General features: G+C 50.3%; 6 protein-coding genes across 6 annotated transcripts; 1 reads left to right on the plus strand and 5 right to left on the minus strand.

Annotated features, from left to right (window-relative positions):
• Positions 1 to 202: 202 nt before the first annotated feature.
• On the plus strand, positions 203 to 1,225 carry MRS44_011014 (uncharacterized protein; the record flags this gene model as incomplete). The annotated part of the gene is made up of 1 exon (XM_046270816.2): positions 203 to 1,225. One exon carries the CDS (start codon positions 203 to 205, stop codon positions 1,223 to 1,225), a length of 1,023 nt encoding a protein of 340 aa, XP_046135335.2.
• A 373-nt stretch (positions 1,226 to 1,598) lies between these two features.
• Positions 1,599 to 3,654, minus strand: MRS44_011015 (uncharacterized protein; the record flags this gene model as incomplete). Its single annotated transcript, XM_046275811.2, has 4 exons — positions 1,599 to 1,772; positions 1,850 to 2,205; positions 2,266 to 2,650; positions 2,701 to 3,654. The coding sequence occupies 4 exons, from the start codon at positions 3,652 to 3,654 to the stop codon at positions 1,599 to 1,601; spliced, it is 1,869 nt and encodes a 622-aa protein (XP_046135334.2).
• A 1,072-nt stretch (positions 3,655 to 4,726) lies between these two features.
• Positions 4,727 to 5,068, minus strand: MRS44_011016 (uncharacterized protein; the record flags this gene model as incomplete). The annotated part of the gene is made up of 1 exon (XM_065619573.1): positions 4,727 to 5,068. The coding sequence occupies one exon, from the start codon at positions 5,066 to 5,068 to the stop codon at positions 4,727 to 4,729; it is 342 nt and encodes a 113-aa protein (XP_065475645.1).
• Positions 5,069 to 5,703: 635 nt separating this feature from the next.
• MRS44_011017 (uncharacterized protein) lies at positions 5,704 to 6,903 on the minus strand (the record flags this gene model as incomplete). Its single annotated transcript, XM_065619574.1, has 2 exons — positions 5,704 to 6,481; positions 6,548 to 6,903. The coding sequence occupies 2 exons, from the start codon at positions 6,901 to 6,903 to the stop codon at positions 5,704 to 5,706; spliced, it is 1,134 nt and encodes a 377-aa protein (XP_065475646.1).
• Positions 6,904 to 8,569: 1,666 nt separating this feature from the next.
• Positions 8,570 to 10,336, minus strand: MRS44_011018 (uncharacterized protein; the record flags this gene model as incomplete). Its single annotated transcript, XM_046283434.2, has 3 exons — positions 8,570 to 9,593; positions 9,644 to 10,069; positions 10,119 to 10,336. The coding sequence occupies 3 exons, from the start codon at positions 10,334 to 10,336 to the stop codon at positions 8,570 to 8,572; spliced, it is 1,668 nt and encodes a 555-aa protein (XP_046135332.2).
• Positions 10,337 to 11,669: 1,333 nt separating this feature from the next.
• On the minus strand, positions 11,670 to 12,695 carry MRS44_011019 (uncharacterized protein; the record flags this gene model as incomplete). Its single annotated transcript, XM_046275810.2, has 1 exon — positions 11,670 to 12,695. The coding sequence occupies one exon, from the start codon at positions 12,693 to 12,695 to the stop codon at positions 11,670 to 11,672; it is 1,026 nt and encodes a 341-aa protein (XP_046135331.2).
• Between the last annotated feature and the right edge of the window lie 2,109 nt (positions 12,696 to 14,804).

Raw genomic sequence — 14,804 nt, forward strand, 5'->3', positions numbered from 1 at the left:
TCTTCCCTGGCTACTTGTCTATTTATGAAGGTCCAAGATTATTTTGTCTACTTCTAATGTTAGAGAATCCGTCTATAGGATTATAATCCGTCTCCGCAATTGCCAAATCCGCCTCGAATACGTATAAATACATGTAGATCTCCTCGCTTTTACCACACCTCGCCAGGCGGTCTGAGGCTATAAGATTCTCCCCTTCTACGTCATGCACCTCTTTAAGAATATGAACTTGTGGAAGATCGTGGTCTACCTCTTGCATCTTCCTACGGCACTGGGTCAGAACAACCCGACTGACTTTTCCACATGGTTCAACATCACCGAGTTCCCCAACCCCCAGGTCGCCAACGTCGCACGCCTTCAGGCAGAGGCCCAAGATCTTGCTGAGGGAAGACTCTGGTATGACTATGTACATCGATGCATCAACGCCCAGAAATACCCGACGATTTCCAACAACGTCCAGACTCCTGGCTGGGTGACCCCTGCACGGGCTTTCGACTCTCTCTTTTTCGTCGGGTACTCATTCGTATCATCCTGGGCGATCGACACAGGTGATGGGGTCATCTTGATTGATGCGCTTAACAACGCCGAGGAAGCCGAGAAGGTCATCATCCCGGGACTGGAGGCGTTTGGATACACAGCCCATGACATCACAGCCCTAGTCATCACCCACGAGCATTTCGACCACTACGGCGGAGCTGCTTGGTTCCAGGACACGTTCAATACTCCCATATACGCGTCAAGCGCTGCATGGGCTGGTATGAGGGACCTCGAAGGCACTCCAAGCATTGACAAAACTCTTGACGAGGGTGACGTCTTGGAGATCGGCAACACCACGGTGCGCGTCTTTTCGACTCCAGGTCACACACCTGGCACCATCTCTCTGATATTCCCCGTTTATGACCATGGCCAAAAGCATATTGCAGGATTGTACGGCGGCGGAGGCATCCCCAGCAAGGCGGAGGACAAGTCCAGCCAGGTCGAGTCATTTCTGAGGTTCAGCCGCCTGGCCAAGGATGCGGGCGTGGATGTCTTGCTGAGCAACCACCAGACGCAAGATCACACCCTGCAAAACCTGGATATCCTGGCGAACCGACAGTGCTCGGGCAAGAAATGCAGCTTGCCAAACCCGTTTGTTGTTGGAAATAAGCAATATGTACGGTACCTGGAGTTGATGGCTAAGTGTGTCGAGTTGCAAGCGGCAAGACAGGGTCAGAGTCTCGATATTTAATCGGTAAACTGGCTCATGTTCGTCATCATGGCAGTTGATCTATGATATTCTGTAATCTCAAAGGCCCTAGGTCTCAAGCGTTGATGCATTAATGCTGATAACCACTGTCAAAAGAGGGTGTGATTCTCTTCAAGTTCACACTTTCGCGCCTTTTAGTGAGGGATATTGAATGTGATCACTACCGAAAAACCAAGTATCCGGCCCAACCCCAATGCTAATTCTGATAGTAGTTCACCCAGTAACTATATCTCCTAATCTGAGCCGTTCTTTTGCCAGACGCAACCTTTACCTCTGGTCCTCACGATTCTGTAGTTGGATTTCATACTCTTTCGCAACCAGTCCCTGTGTCACCAGCAGATGGTCATACGCAACCCTACATACCACCATCAAAAGGGTATGGTGGGTGTTTATCCCAGTCACCCTCGTCCACCCCAGATGAATCAAAGGTTGTCTTCGATGCCATCCTCCCATCATTAGTGTACTTCGGGACTCCGACGATTATCGCGCAAAGCGAGTAGGCAAGGTCGGTCCCGGGCTCGTTTCCATACTATTTCCAGTTAGAAATACTATTTACAGTGCAGGCGTTCATCAAATTCTTGATTTGCGATCGGGAATTAAACTCACAGTCACATAAGCAAACGCTGCTTGCGCAGTGCGTTCATCGGCTTCGTTCAACCAGACTACATCTTCCATAGAAAGCTTCTCAAGGCCCCAGACCTCGTTGAGAAGGCCCTCCCAATCCTTCTCCTGGTCGATAATCCAGTCGTACCTTTCTAGGGGAAACTTGTTGCCAATATGACTGGGCTTGCTTCGTCTTTCGAAGGGATCGGTGATCAAGACTGGTCGCAGGCATACGCCACACCCGAGGCGTTGAAAGGCTTGCCAAACGTTCATATCAACACCTTTCAAGGTATCGGCCAAGCAGGCCTTTGAGAAAGAGTGAGGATAGGTGTGGGTAGTGTAGAAGCCAAGATAGCCGCCTGGAAAGAGTCAGGACGCATAGCTACGATGTGAAGACGGAGACAAGGATAGATATTTACCATCTGGCAAGAACTCCCTATCGCTGATAAGCTCTTCAAGGTGCCCGAAAACAGGCGTGTGGCCAATGTCAAGGGCATTGGGGTGGTTTGACAGCTGGCCGTCGCCTCGGGTAACATACAGGTTGTATGTGAGGGTGATGCGATGACCAGAGGATACCTCACGCACCTCATGCTCGCAGTCGCTGTAGAAAGCAGCCCATTGAATCTGCGGCCCTTCGATATCCATGTTGTCCCAGTCAAAGTGTATGAGTTGATCTTCCTGACGGACTTCCAAGGCACCTCCCTTGTGTTGAGCAGGTAAACAAATCACCAGCGATCCGATTTGAGAGCGGGAGCGAGGAGTGTCGACATGAGAGCTGAAGTGACCGGATGGCCCAGTATACACCTTGGCTGAGGTTAGCTGGTTATCGCAGAAGTTGGCTGGCGGAGACAGACATTGAGCTTGTATAGTTCAGCCTTGAGGGTCCTCTGTTTCTCCGAAAGCGGGTTTGGGAGGAGGAGCTGAGACACGGCACTAATTATGCCCGAGGTATAAGGACAAAAGCTTGTGGTGAAGCGGGAGGGCTCCATCTTGGAAGCTTTGCGGTAGCTCTCATCGTACACATGTTCTCCTCCACGGCCGAAGGATGCAGGCTCCATATCAGCAAGCAGGCGATCGAGGTTGTCCGCGCTAGACTCCTCGATAGGAAAATTCAGCTTGCAATGAGCGGCGGGAGTCATGGAATCTCGAGGGTCCCATCGTAGGGTGACGGGTGGGTGAGGAGGTGCTGACGGAGCAGTGCTTGAACTTGAGCTTGAGCTTGAGGCATGGTCGGAGGCTGAACTCGATGGGGGGTTTTCGTCTGCAGACGGCTCTCTCTTTGGTGCATTGACCTCGGCAGTGTCAGCAATGATTGGTATTGCTCCGCCACAGGCGAAGAGAGCGTCTTTGCAGTGTGACTTGAGCCACTGCTGAAGCTGACCGAGGGAACCGCCCTCTTCATGGTCGCTGCTAGTCCCGTCGTGGGAGGCACTCTGGCTATAATCTTGACTCTCGCTGTCGCTCTCGCTTTCGTATTCTTCATTGTTAAGAGACCATCCGACAGGATACTCGCGTTGTCGACGGATTGGCGAGAGGGGTGCGCTTTCACGGTGTTGGTCGAACCCGGGAGATTGTGAAGCTGCGTCAGGCACATTCGCCTCGGGAGTCTGCTGCGCAAGGCCAATTGGGTTGGGGGGGAATCCGACGCCATAATAGAGCGATCTCTCTCGGGTTTCAATAGATGAAGAAGGGGTAGGAAGAAAGGGTAGAGTAGAAGGGAGCAAGATGCAGTAATCTGATTGTGAAGTTGTTGGTGCAAGTGCCTCAGGCAGAGAGGCATGCTGTGCGACGACACAGGTGCCATCCATTGGACGTTCGGTGGAGCTCGTCCAGGCACCAGTCCAGGCTGTCGGTCACCCCTGCCCGCAATTCGCTTGCTCGTTCTCGGCGGTCATCACTAGGCATTAGGTCCGTCAAGACAGCAATCACCAACAACACCTCCGTTCACTATAGCCATGGTATTTTTAGATGATTCAAAGTTTCTATACGTTCGGCTAAAGCATTGAAGGTGTTGTTCCTTTTCTTGGGCGAAATGTCTGGACAGAAATGTTAACCGGGTCATCTTCAACATCTCCATCCACGGCGAGCTTCACCAAACATAAGACTTACGGCCATTAGAGGCAAGTACCGATTCCATAGAACCGGGATCGAGAAAATCAAACTACTAACGGTCTGCGTTAGTCTCGAGCTATCTACGCCATAGTTCGCGGCTCTGTATCAGATAGTGGCGGGGGTCTCTGTGTCCACTCCGATCCACTGACGACAACAAGCCAGGCTAGGAAGACGAGTAACATTGTAAGATGATACTCGGACGTGTTTAAATCGCCGTCAAGGCCACACTGTTAAGTCGACTGTCGCCAGAACTCCAGCACATACGACCATAGCTCGTAGAGAATACGGGGTCCCGTCCGCTCCCCCAGAGTCAAGCTGCGAAGCGCCGGATTAGTAGTTGGGTCGGTGACGACCAGCGAATCCCCGGTGTTGTATGTAATTTTTGATGTCTAATATTTTTTGGCATTGTTAGCTTTTGCCCTTTGTTTTGGTGTTGATGTTGAAGTACAAGTATTTGCGACTTCGTGTAACGCTTATCAGAGTTGCTCAACAAGATATTTTTCCGCATTGATATAGATCTCTTAACTTCACCTTCTCAGTAAAAAATCCTGGTAACAATATGAGGAGACCCATCAGTTGTAAAGTAGCTGTCTTAAAGGCGCGGAGTTCCCTAGCGACTATCCTTGGGGAAGGAAAAAGTTTGCTTCATCGAACATCTGGACCGTCTGTGCAAGCCCTTATCTCCTAATAGATCCCTCAATCCAACCCTTTTCACCCCTCAGTTCTTCAGCACGCCTAACCAGCAGAACCTTCCCGACCTCCAAGTGATTAAGGCATATAATAACACGTGCCGCTTTCGCAGATACAAGAGCCCGTCCAGCAAGTATTATAATCCCAGCAATCGCTGTCTGTAGTGCAAGGCATTTCCTGACCAGGATCCGTGACCGAGGAAGTAGAAGAGGCGGCAGAGGTTGTCGAAGGCTCGGAAGTTGTTGTTGAGGTGAACAAGGTCGTAGACACGGAAGCAGGAAGTGATGTCTCGGTGGAGGCCGAGGTGATCAAGGTGGTGGATGAGGCGGGTGGGTTTGGGTAACAGTCTTTGACATTGGCATGGACAGCGCCAATGGCGACAAAGGCAAGGACGCCTTGGAGCAGCTTGGAGGTAACCATTTTAACGAGCGACAGTGAGTGGCGGTGAGTGTATAACGCTGGGAAGTGTGGAGAGCCACCCGTCGAGATCTGCGGTCTCTTTAAGAATCTCTCCTTCCCCCTGACCTTTCTTTTTTGGTCGTATTAGCGGTGGACCAACACGAGCCCATGCGAGATTCAGTCCATTAAACACACGAAAAGAGCCAACAAGATGTCTTGGCTCAACATGTTGGCTTCACCTTGGCACTACGCTGACCAGTCCTGGCTACGTGCGGATATCACATCTTGAATACCCCTGGTCCTGTAAGGGCAAGCGAGACGAAAGACGCTCATTCAGAGGCCTGCCTCCTCATGCCACGACACCCGGCGCACGCTATCTTTCAATAGTCTCAGCTGAAATTTTCAGCTGGGCCCGTAAAGTGGCGAGAAGCCAGGGTCCCTGGCTTGATGTTCAATGCCAAGTCTGTTGGTGGGGAAACTTTGATGCCCCCAGGGTCAATGGACAGCTGGGTATCAGACCCGGACCAGGCCCACCATATCAGGACTGTACTTCGTATTCGAATTATATCACATATGGTGAGAGCAGACAGTCTTCCACAGATTACAAGAGAGCGGCTTACAAGAGGAGATATGCTCTATGTGCTCCGTGGAGCTTGTTAGGCTAGAAAAAATGTCTCCGGGCTCTGGTCTGCAAAATATCCCCTAGCTTCTTGACCGTTGTCAACCGCTCCCATACCTACTCGAGAGAACGCGCTCATCTCCGAATTTTCAGATAAGATAAGAAAGTAATCCTTTGTCCCAAATATCCGGTTTCCCTTCGAGTTCCATCCTGACCGGTATGGGACTTGAGCGACGAGGAGAAACATGCTTTCGTCTGTCCGGCTTAGGGAGTCCCACCAAATGTCCTTGATGGTTGGTGAAGACAAGCTGAACGGAATTAATCTGCCAGAGACTAACAGGTCTGTGTGCGTGACCCGTGAAGTAAGCTCTTTGCCTTCCCATCCAACAACCACGAAGTCGACTTTTATCACCATCTGGGTTGTCCTCGGAGACCGAAAATATCTCCGGTGCTCAGTGTCGAACGTAGCGGGTCCATCAAACCCCATCCAAGACCAAGAGGGGATCGACTCGAGCTCAACAGCTTCAATGCGGCCACTGGGCTCACGAGCTCTCCAAAGCAAGCCGGCATGAAAATCCTTCTCCCACAACCCTAGTAGGGGATCATCATTGAGAAGTTGCCTGAAGCCTGTCGTGGCTCCAGCAAGGGCAAGTGTTTTGTCCTTGGCCTTGGATAGTAACCTGCCGGAGTAGCCTTGGACGATAGCGTCCCAGTCTTCGTAGAAACCTTGTCGAGCTTGTCGAGAGTTCAATCGTGTTGATATCGCGAATGGCCGTTTGATTCTTTCTTTGTTCAGGACGACCAGGCCGTCCTCACTGGCAACTTGGGTCATGCATTCCCCGATCAGCTGCTTCTTGCAGAAATGGACCATCCTTTAAGACAAGATGCCTTCTTGGAGCACCCATCCTCGTTGATTCAGCGGCGCCGAGTTGATGTCGTTTTCAAAGTCCGTCTGTGTAGATTCCAGAAATGCGTAACCTGTCGTACCCCAGTGTCTGAACCGACTGGTGCTGAACTTCTGGCGAAGATTGCTTGGATAAAGCATGCCCCCTTCACAGTCGACTGAGTCTGTGGCTGCAAGAGTAATCGTGGCATCTCGATAGTAATCGGCCATCTTGCCAGCTTCGGATTCAAAGTCACCATCGTCGCCTTGTACAACGCAGAGGGCGTCGATCCACAAGTAGCGTATGCCGAGCCCCCTCGTGATAGCGATTGCATCTGTGAATGTTTTGTGCATGATTTCCCCCTCGAGCCAGAGAGATTTCTTTCGGTCCTCAAGATTATTTGGTGTTGTTTTAGTGGTTAAAATGTCGTTGCCTGAAGAGTCTCTTCCCCAGCAGTAGCTCAAGGCAGTGTAGCGCCCACATTCGTAGCTGACCAATTCTTGGTGTAAACCTCAGCTCAACAACGGATGGATAACACATAAGAAGATCACATCAACCTGGCTGGCATTATTCAATTTTGTATCCAATTATTTGTATATTTAATTGTTAAAATCAAAGAGTCGTGGGCGATGCCATTGCCGCCACTTGCGGCTACGCAGAGTGCAGGCTGGGACGTGTGTCATGCAACCTGTTAAGGAATAGGGTGTAGAAAGAGCCACTTTCTTAACACTCACATGCGAAGAAAGTGAGGTAGCAAAGGAAGGTTGTTTGTCGCACAATTTCACGTCACAGCTCAATGTCTGTCTAGGCCAAGTTGACAGTTGCCGATACCTTGTTCCTTTATCCAAGATGATCCATCGTGCACTCGTATCATTCACGCCTCTTACGTTTTTATCTCTCATTCTCCACGTGTGTAACCCTTGGTGGCATAACGTCATTCCTGGACTGCTCAAAAGCCAGCTTGAAAGGCCCCCATCCTTTGAAAAGAACACAATCTGTGATGGGCCTCGACTTCATGCCGCTGTTCTAATAGCCCTCCTCCTCATCATCATCATCATCTGATCTGTCCTCCATATATTCTTCGTAGCAATCATCGTGGTAGTGATAGAATGGTGGTCCGTCATCTAACCAGTCTTGTTCGATCCATCGCTCCACACCAGCTTCAATGTCCTTCCCGCACTATGCAAGCACAGAATGTCAGTTTGTCACTACACGATCAATCATGGTTATACTTACCCACATACATTCCACGTCGATGTTGTCCCACATTCTATAGAATTCGCCCATGGCCGTTTGTTTGAGGCGGGGGGAGGAGGCTAAGCTTGCGTGCAATGGTACTGGGAATGTCCGCATACGTTGAACGTTATCAGTGGTATAGGAGGGCTTAGAAGCTGGAGGGCTGACATCGGGCAGGGAACTAGCTCTGTATTTATGCATGTCGACATCAGCTTCGATATCAGCCAATCTCTGAGAGTCTAAGGGTTCAGTAAAGATTTTATCACCCAATCGCATGGGAGAATCTATGCACTTTGCAATTGCCTCATGTCTGCCTCATTGGTGACGAACCACTCTTCAGCTTGACGGTAGGCAACTCGTGACGAAAGAGAGCCGAAAAGTCTTGGGAAAATGTGACTCCCAGCGTGGGCTGCAGTTGACTGCACTTTTCTGTGATACGTCGTGATGTTCAGTGCACGCACAGGTGTGGCTCCTCCAGCACAAATGCCAGCCAGACTAAAGGCCAAGAATGCAGGCCCGAGGCTGGGAGAAATGACCCGCGAATTGAAAAGCAACTGCTTCTCTGATGTCTCAAACTAATATTAAAAGAGAGGAAAAAGGATGGGGTGGAAAATTCTTATGTCAGAACCCCAGCACAGTTCACGGATGATCTAGCCAATTCTTGCCATCAAACTAATCTCAATAGCGGGTGGATAGCACACAAAATGAACTGATTCAGACACTATATCAACCAGGCCCTATTCAATTTTGCATCCAACTATTTGCACACCAAGCATCCAAGCTTCAGTTGACCACAAGATAATGGTTTCCTTGCACCGAATCCTTTGGCATCGTCCACTCCTTGTACACCTTGTCAAGTCGACTCTTGAACATCTCCTCCACTTGCTTCCTCCTGATATTGCCCTTCGTTGCCGTTCGTGGCAGTGTTCCTCGAGGAACGATCAAGATGAAGCGTGCGTCATCGATGCGCTCATGCATGTACCTCCGTTTGTGGAAGGGATTGATCCTGAACAGAATCTCATTCTTGATCCTCCAAAGTCCTATCTCCGAGTCGTGCTCTTCAGGTCCGATAGATGCACCTTCTCGAAGCTCGACGATCATCGAGGGAGAAAGTCGCCCTGCACCAACGACAACGACAGCGTCAATGAGATCGTCTCCACAGGTTTCCATGGCGTTCGCCTCGATTGAACCTGTATCGCATCGAAGAGCCATGGCCATCTTGATCCAGTCATCATTTCGTCCTTTGGCCACGAACTGACCAGGTTTCACCTCCACAAAGAAATCCCCCGTGTGGAACTTCCCGTCCTCGGAGCTTCGCAAGGAGATGTCTGGACAATCGGCCGATTCAGGAACCACTACGAGCTCGAGCAGCTGTTCATCCATATGCGTGTCCTCCTCCAACGGTACATACTCGTAGGTGGAGCCGGGGAGAGTCGTGAGATAAGCTGGGTTTGTGGTGTCCTCCGAAATCATCATGACGCCTACTTCAGTGGAGCCAAAGACGTTGACGAGATGGAGACCTTGGCTGCATGCCCAAGCCTCGTCCGTAGGGTCCAGTGCTGAACCACCGTACATGATGTACTCCAGTCCCTGCAGAGCTTTAAGCAAGGAGGCGTCTCGGCGGGCTTCGTGAAGGACGTTGGACAAGAAGGCGGGAAACATGTTCAATCTAGTCAGTCCACATTGGTCAATTATCTGTCGGAGTTCGTCATTGGAGTATGGTATCTCGGTCGGGAGGACAAAGCAGCTTCCACGGCAAATGGCGTCGATGAGGAGCATGGTGCTTCCAATGTGACTGAAGCTTCCACTACAGGCCTGTCAGAGAAGTGAACTCAATAGTCCTTCAACGAGACTTACATGGAAACCTGGACCCGTTGCGGTCTTGTCGAAGGGAGTATCTCGTCGATACACGCCGTCTTGCTGATCACGCAGTCGAACCATTTCGCCGTCAATGGCACAAGCTTCGGGATACCGGACGTCGAACCCGATGTATGATAGATCATGATGATGTCTTCGGCCTCTGGTGACATCTTCAACTGAGGCAGTGGCAAGTGATCATGCTTGGAGGTGAGAATGTCCTCAGCAGGGTAAGCCTTCACAGGGCTGTCGGCCACGACTGATTGGAAGCTGGCATCATGGATCAGAACTGCGGCCTGTGACTTTTTGAGAAGATTGTAGACAACAGATGGATCTGTCATCTTCAGAGAGACGAGCTGTGGGATGAAGCCAGCCCTGTAGATGCCCCATATGTGGACAAGATCCGTGTATGACGAGCCTTTCAGCCTGACACAACAGTTAGACAGACTCCAAAGCGGCGGTTTGCTATACCTACCATAGTCCAATAACAGATCGCTCCTTGATGCCTCTTTCCAGAAACTCATTGGCCCAGTATCTGGCACAAGCCTCAATGTCCTTGGTGAAGTCAGTGAAGGTAATATCCTTCCAGGACAATTCTGCCGCTCCTTCTTTAGGGATTCTCAGTGCTGTCACGGATGGATAGTCCCTTCTGCTAGCGTAGAGAGCAGCAAGGGGTGTTTGATAGGTAGTCATTTTGGTAGAATCGATTGAGAGGAAGATGCTTGCTTTCACAGTTCAGATCAGAGAAGGAAATCGGTCGGTCTGAAACGTTGTGACGAGCATGCATTTATATGGTTGTCCGCCCCATAGCCCCAGGATGGGCCTGTAGGTCGCCCCAGTTCTCCATTCCTATATCTCGGCCATACTGGAGGGCCACTCACTTTCCCGTGTCTGACGTGTCTGACATAGGAAATTGGTCAAGGTCCAGACTCCATCGACTACTGGTGATTGTCGTGTAAGCTCACGCAACACTCCATCTTGAAGAAATAACACAGCCTCAAACTCGATAATCCCCGAAAAACTCAAATATCTACCGAATCATCCGCGTCAAGAACGGACTTAACAAGGTTTACTCGGGATAACGAATAAAACGGCGTCCGTAGGGCACAGGGCTGACGGGCGGTTTAAACCTTGCTCACGTAATTGTGTGGAAGGAAACTCTCGCGCTTGTCATCGAGTGACATGGTGATAGGGTAGCAGGCTAGGGAGTCTCAGGAGGGGTTGCTAAGCTTAGAAGAGGGGATTTGTTTGGCTCCGTTGAGGGGCGGTGAGTTTCGTAGGTATTTGTGTTGATCAACGAGTTATTCACGTGGGTGGTGTTACGTATGGTTTCATGAGCCAGAGACGCTTGCAATAGCCTCGACAAAAGTCCTGGGAGATCATATGAAATAAGGCACCTTGCACTGTGTTAACCTCTGGATTAAGATCATGCAGCCGTCTTATCCATGTTCATCATCGGTTTGGAATCATTTCTCCGAAGAATTTCGCTCTGTTCCGTCACTTCCACGTAAAGATACACTGATGAGAGCCTTGGTAGAAGTATCATGATGCGGGCAAGCCAGGACTCCAGCAAACGCTTAAGCACGATTACACCAAGTTGCTTACTTCCAGGACATGAGAAATTAAGTCAACTCTTAGTGGTAGAATAGACCTTCACATGCAGGCTCGTGTTGTCGATCTTATTGGTCAGAGAGAGTGATGATTTATGTCTGGCTGACGTGAACACGAGCGAACTCGTAACACAAAGCTGCTCCGCCTCAACTGGAGATCAAATGAAGGCCCTCTAAGAGTTTAATGGGAGCCAATATCAGGATTGAATGGTCTAATAATATCACAACGGGCGCACACATACCACCGCAAACCCAGTCACCAAGGTTCGCTCGGAAGTGCTTCGAACGACAGTTTCACGATTCATAAGGCCGTCTGGGGCACATCAAACTCACCAGTACTCAAGAATCGCCATAAGCAAGTGTAAGAATTAAGTTTCATTGCTTTGATCTCGACTCTGGGTCAGGAGATCAACAATCTACCCAGCAGTGTACAAGATCCATTTTATCAACCCTGGCTCATCAGACTTCTTGGGTTTCTTATGCTTATGTCTTCCAGACTTCTTCTTCACTGGCTTATACTCCATTTCCCACTCTGGAATCCATCTTGGGCTCTCGCGCAGCATGGGCATATATGGGTCGGGGTATAGTGACATGAGGAACCTTCTGTCGCCCTCAGATAATACCCAGGCGTGGGGGACAAACATCATACCGTCTCGGGTGTCTTCTGGGGCGATGGGGTAATGCATGATGGACTCTGGGTCATAAGGGAGGGGCTTTGTACCTCGAACAAAGCTTCGGTCGTAGTTCTTGTAGATCTGCGCACATTTCCAACCCGTCTTTCTTTGGATTTCGCGGTAGTTCCAGACAGCTGGACAATCAGGATGTTGATGTTCATGCACCATGCCCAATGAGTGTCCAACTTCGTGTAAGATATCAGCTTGCCTCAGGCGGCGTCGCGTAGGGCCCGGTAGGCCGGCGATGTGTCGGTACATGTTGAGCCACAAGGTTGGCCCATTTGGATTCTTCTCGGCTTCCGTCCCAAGGCAGGAGCTTGACTGGGTACCGAAAGATATTCGGATATCAGAGGGCCCAAGATCATCCGGTTTGAGAAACTCGAATTTTATCCGCATCGGAATGGTATTGTAGTGTGTATTCACGAGATTCGTGACAATTTCCCGATCGGAAGCGCTCCCATTGAGAAAGCGTACCCTCAGGCGACGTTTCTCGGGAGGCCAGACGAAAGAGCTCGGTGTTACCCCATTCAATATGTCGTTGGACACTGCGCCTTGTAACGTGTCGGTAAATTCGCTATCGTTGCTGGAAGCACCCTGTGTGCAGCCCCAGCCAACGCCGTAGTGGTTGCTAGTTGAACCCGCCTCCTCAACTTGGAGGTGTGCGGGATCGTTGTGCTGTGCCGCCCCATGTTCAAACCCGTCGACTAGGTAATCCATAACATTCGCATTGTGTCGATAATAGTTATGGCTCCGCGGGGCATGGTACATGGCGATCAGGGTTGCTGGTGGCAAATGTAATGTAGCGGGTTGAAATTGTATGCGATGGAGCAAAGTTTGAAGGGAACAGGGAACAAGCAGCTGTCGGATAACACCCTCTCTTGTCATTTACGGCTCGATTACGGGGCGAAAACTCCCTTGGCTGAAGATGCATCTCACATCTCAAGAGCCTTATTCACAGGTGTGGTGGTATTGCATTCTTGACAGCCAATAAGTGCTCTCAGTCTAAGACCAGGCTTCAAAAGACACCAAACAGGCGTCGACACAGCCTCCGACCAAGCTCCTTTCGTCCGCACACGTCGACCTGCATGAGCAAATTACAATCACGAGCGCTGCTGGTCAGCCCACGGGTCGTTCGTCCCGTGCCGCCGGCTTGCGCTTCCGCCCAGTTACAGTGGTCTGTTGGAGTTGTCAGCAGCTCATCACCTATCATTTTCCTGGCCTTGATGTGACAAAGAGTGCATGCTTATTCTCCATGTGCGCCTGGGTCTGAGCGTCTTACCTCTGGTGATGAAATGTCTCAACTGTGACAGCCCGCATACAGTGAAAAGGTCTCAATTTTCGCCCGGCAGATTAATATGCAGATGACCACCCACATTATTCCAGCGGTCACCTTGGGCGCGTACCTCGCCAAGTCTATGGCCGTCATAGACTGAATCACTGTCCGTATCTTCATCGCCATCAACTCGATGAGGCTCCCAACGCGCCAGCCTAATCCAGGCACCAGAAGATTCACGAACCAACAGACGTTGCAAACGGTTGATTTGCTCACCGACGAGAAAGCACAGCCTTGCCAACCCTCCAAGAGCTCAGTCTCAGCGTCTTGTCTTATAACTTGGCGAATGATTTGGTCGGAAAGGTGACAAACAGGGCTTGTTGGGCTCACACTGCTCAATGAGACGACCGCATATGATGGCCAGTCGCCCAGCTTCATCGACCGCAGTCAATAGGCTACGACTAACAAACAGTGCGAGCCCTATCAGTGAACCCATAGGCATTATGAAGAGTAAATTCAGTGCGCGCTTCTTATCAAGTGACAATTTTACACGTTGCCATTCAAGAGCGGCTACCAGATGGTTCGTCAGAACCAACACTGAGGCAGTGATAGTCTTCCTGCCTGATAACAACCCCAGCTCTGATAGACGTGATAGGTCATTGTCTTATTAATTCAAGTTCTCCTACCATTCGGGGAGTAGCAAGTCATCCAGCCTTGGGAACTCGGTTGTTGGTTCCGTACTTCAGGCGACGCAGCCCAGCCAAGACCAACGTCCACAGAGATTCCGCACCCCACGAACAGATTTAACCTTCTCGATATCTCGTATTTGTCTCGGTAAAAGGCAACGACTCTAACCAGCTTGGGCCAAGTTTCCATTCCCACTCACCGGGGGAGAGACATACCAAGCCAGCGCCGGGTATTGTGGAGATGAGCTCATGCCATCGTTTGCCGGGAAAAGCGGAAGCCCTCTTGGCGTATGATTTGATAGTGAATCTTTTTGGATTCGGTTCTTGAGTCTATCCAGTTTGATAGTGTCTCTGATTTTGGCCTGAGCAGAATATGCTCCTCGATGTCGCGGGAGGTGACCGTGTCACAGGAAGGCGGGCATGGGCGAATGACCAGCCATCAGTTACCCAGGGCGACGGAATGATATGTATGGAATGAAACGCTCGGTTAAGAATCATTAGAATTCACACAATCCGCTTATTCTGCCATGCTGCACAGGAGAGAGCATGACAGGTTTGTGATAGAGGTGTGCTTGATGTGATGACATGAACTTGGCTCACAGCCTTCTCCACCAAATATCTCGTGGACCAAGAGTATAGTATATACGTCATCAGAATGGCCCATCGAACCTTGTCCATGATTAAAATGATAAGATCTTTGATGGAGACCCCATGACGAGCCACATCCGTGTCCCATTTGTTGCGGTCTAGGCCGCAGATTTAGTACTCTAGCTCTCCACGTTTCCCTTCCAGCTGTCTATATATCATCACGATCTAATGCCTCCCGTGGTATCTTCCTCTCAAATATTCAGCCAGTGGTGATAGAGCGTGTCATATTGACATCGGTGGGCCGAGAAGATGTGATGGATTATAGGCACC

Source organism: Fusarium solani (assembly GCF_023522795.1).
Source record: "Fusarium solani strain SB1 chromosome Unknown bctg00000007, whole genome shotgun sequence".
Lineage (NCBI taxonomy): Eukaryota > Fungi > Ascomycota > Sordariomycetes > Hypocreales > Nectriaceae > Fusarium > Fusarium solani.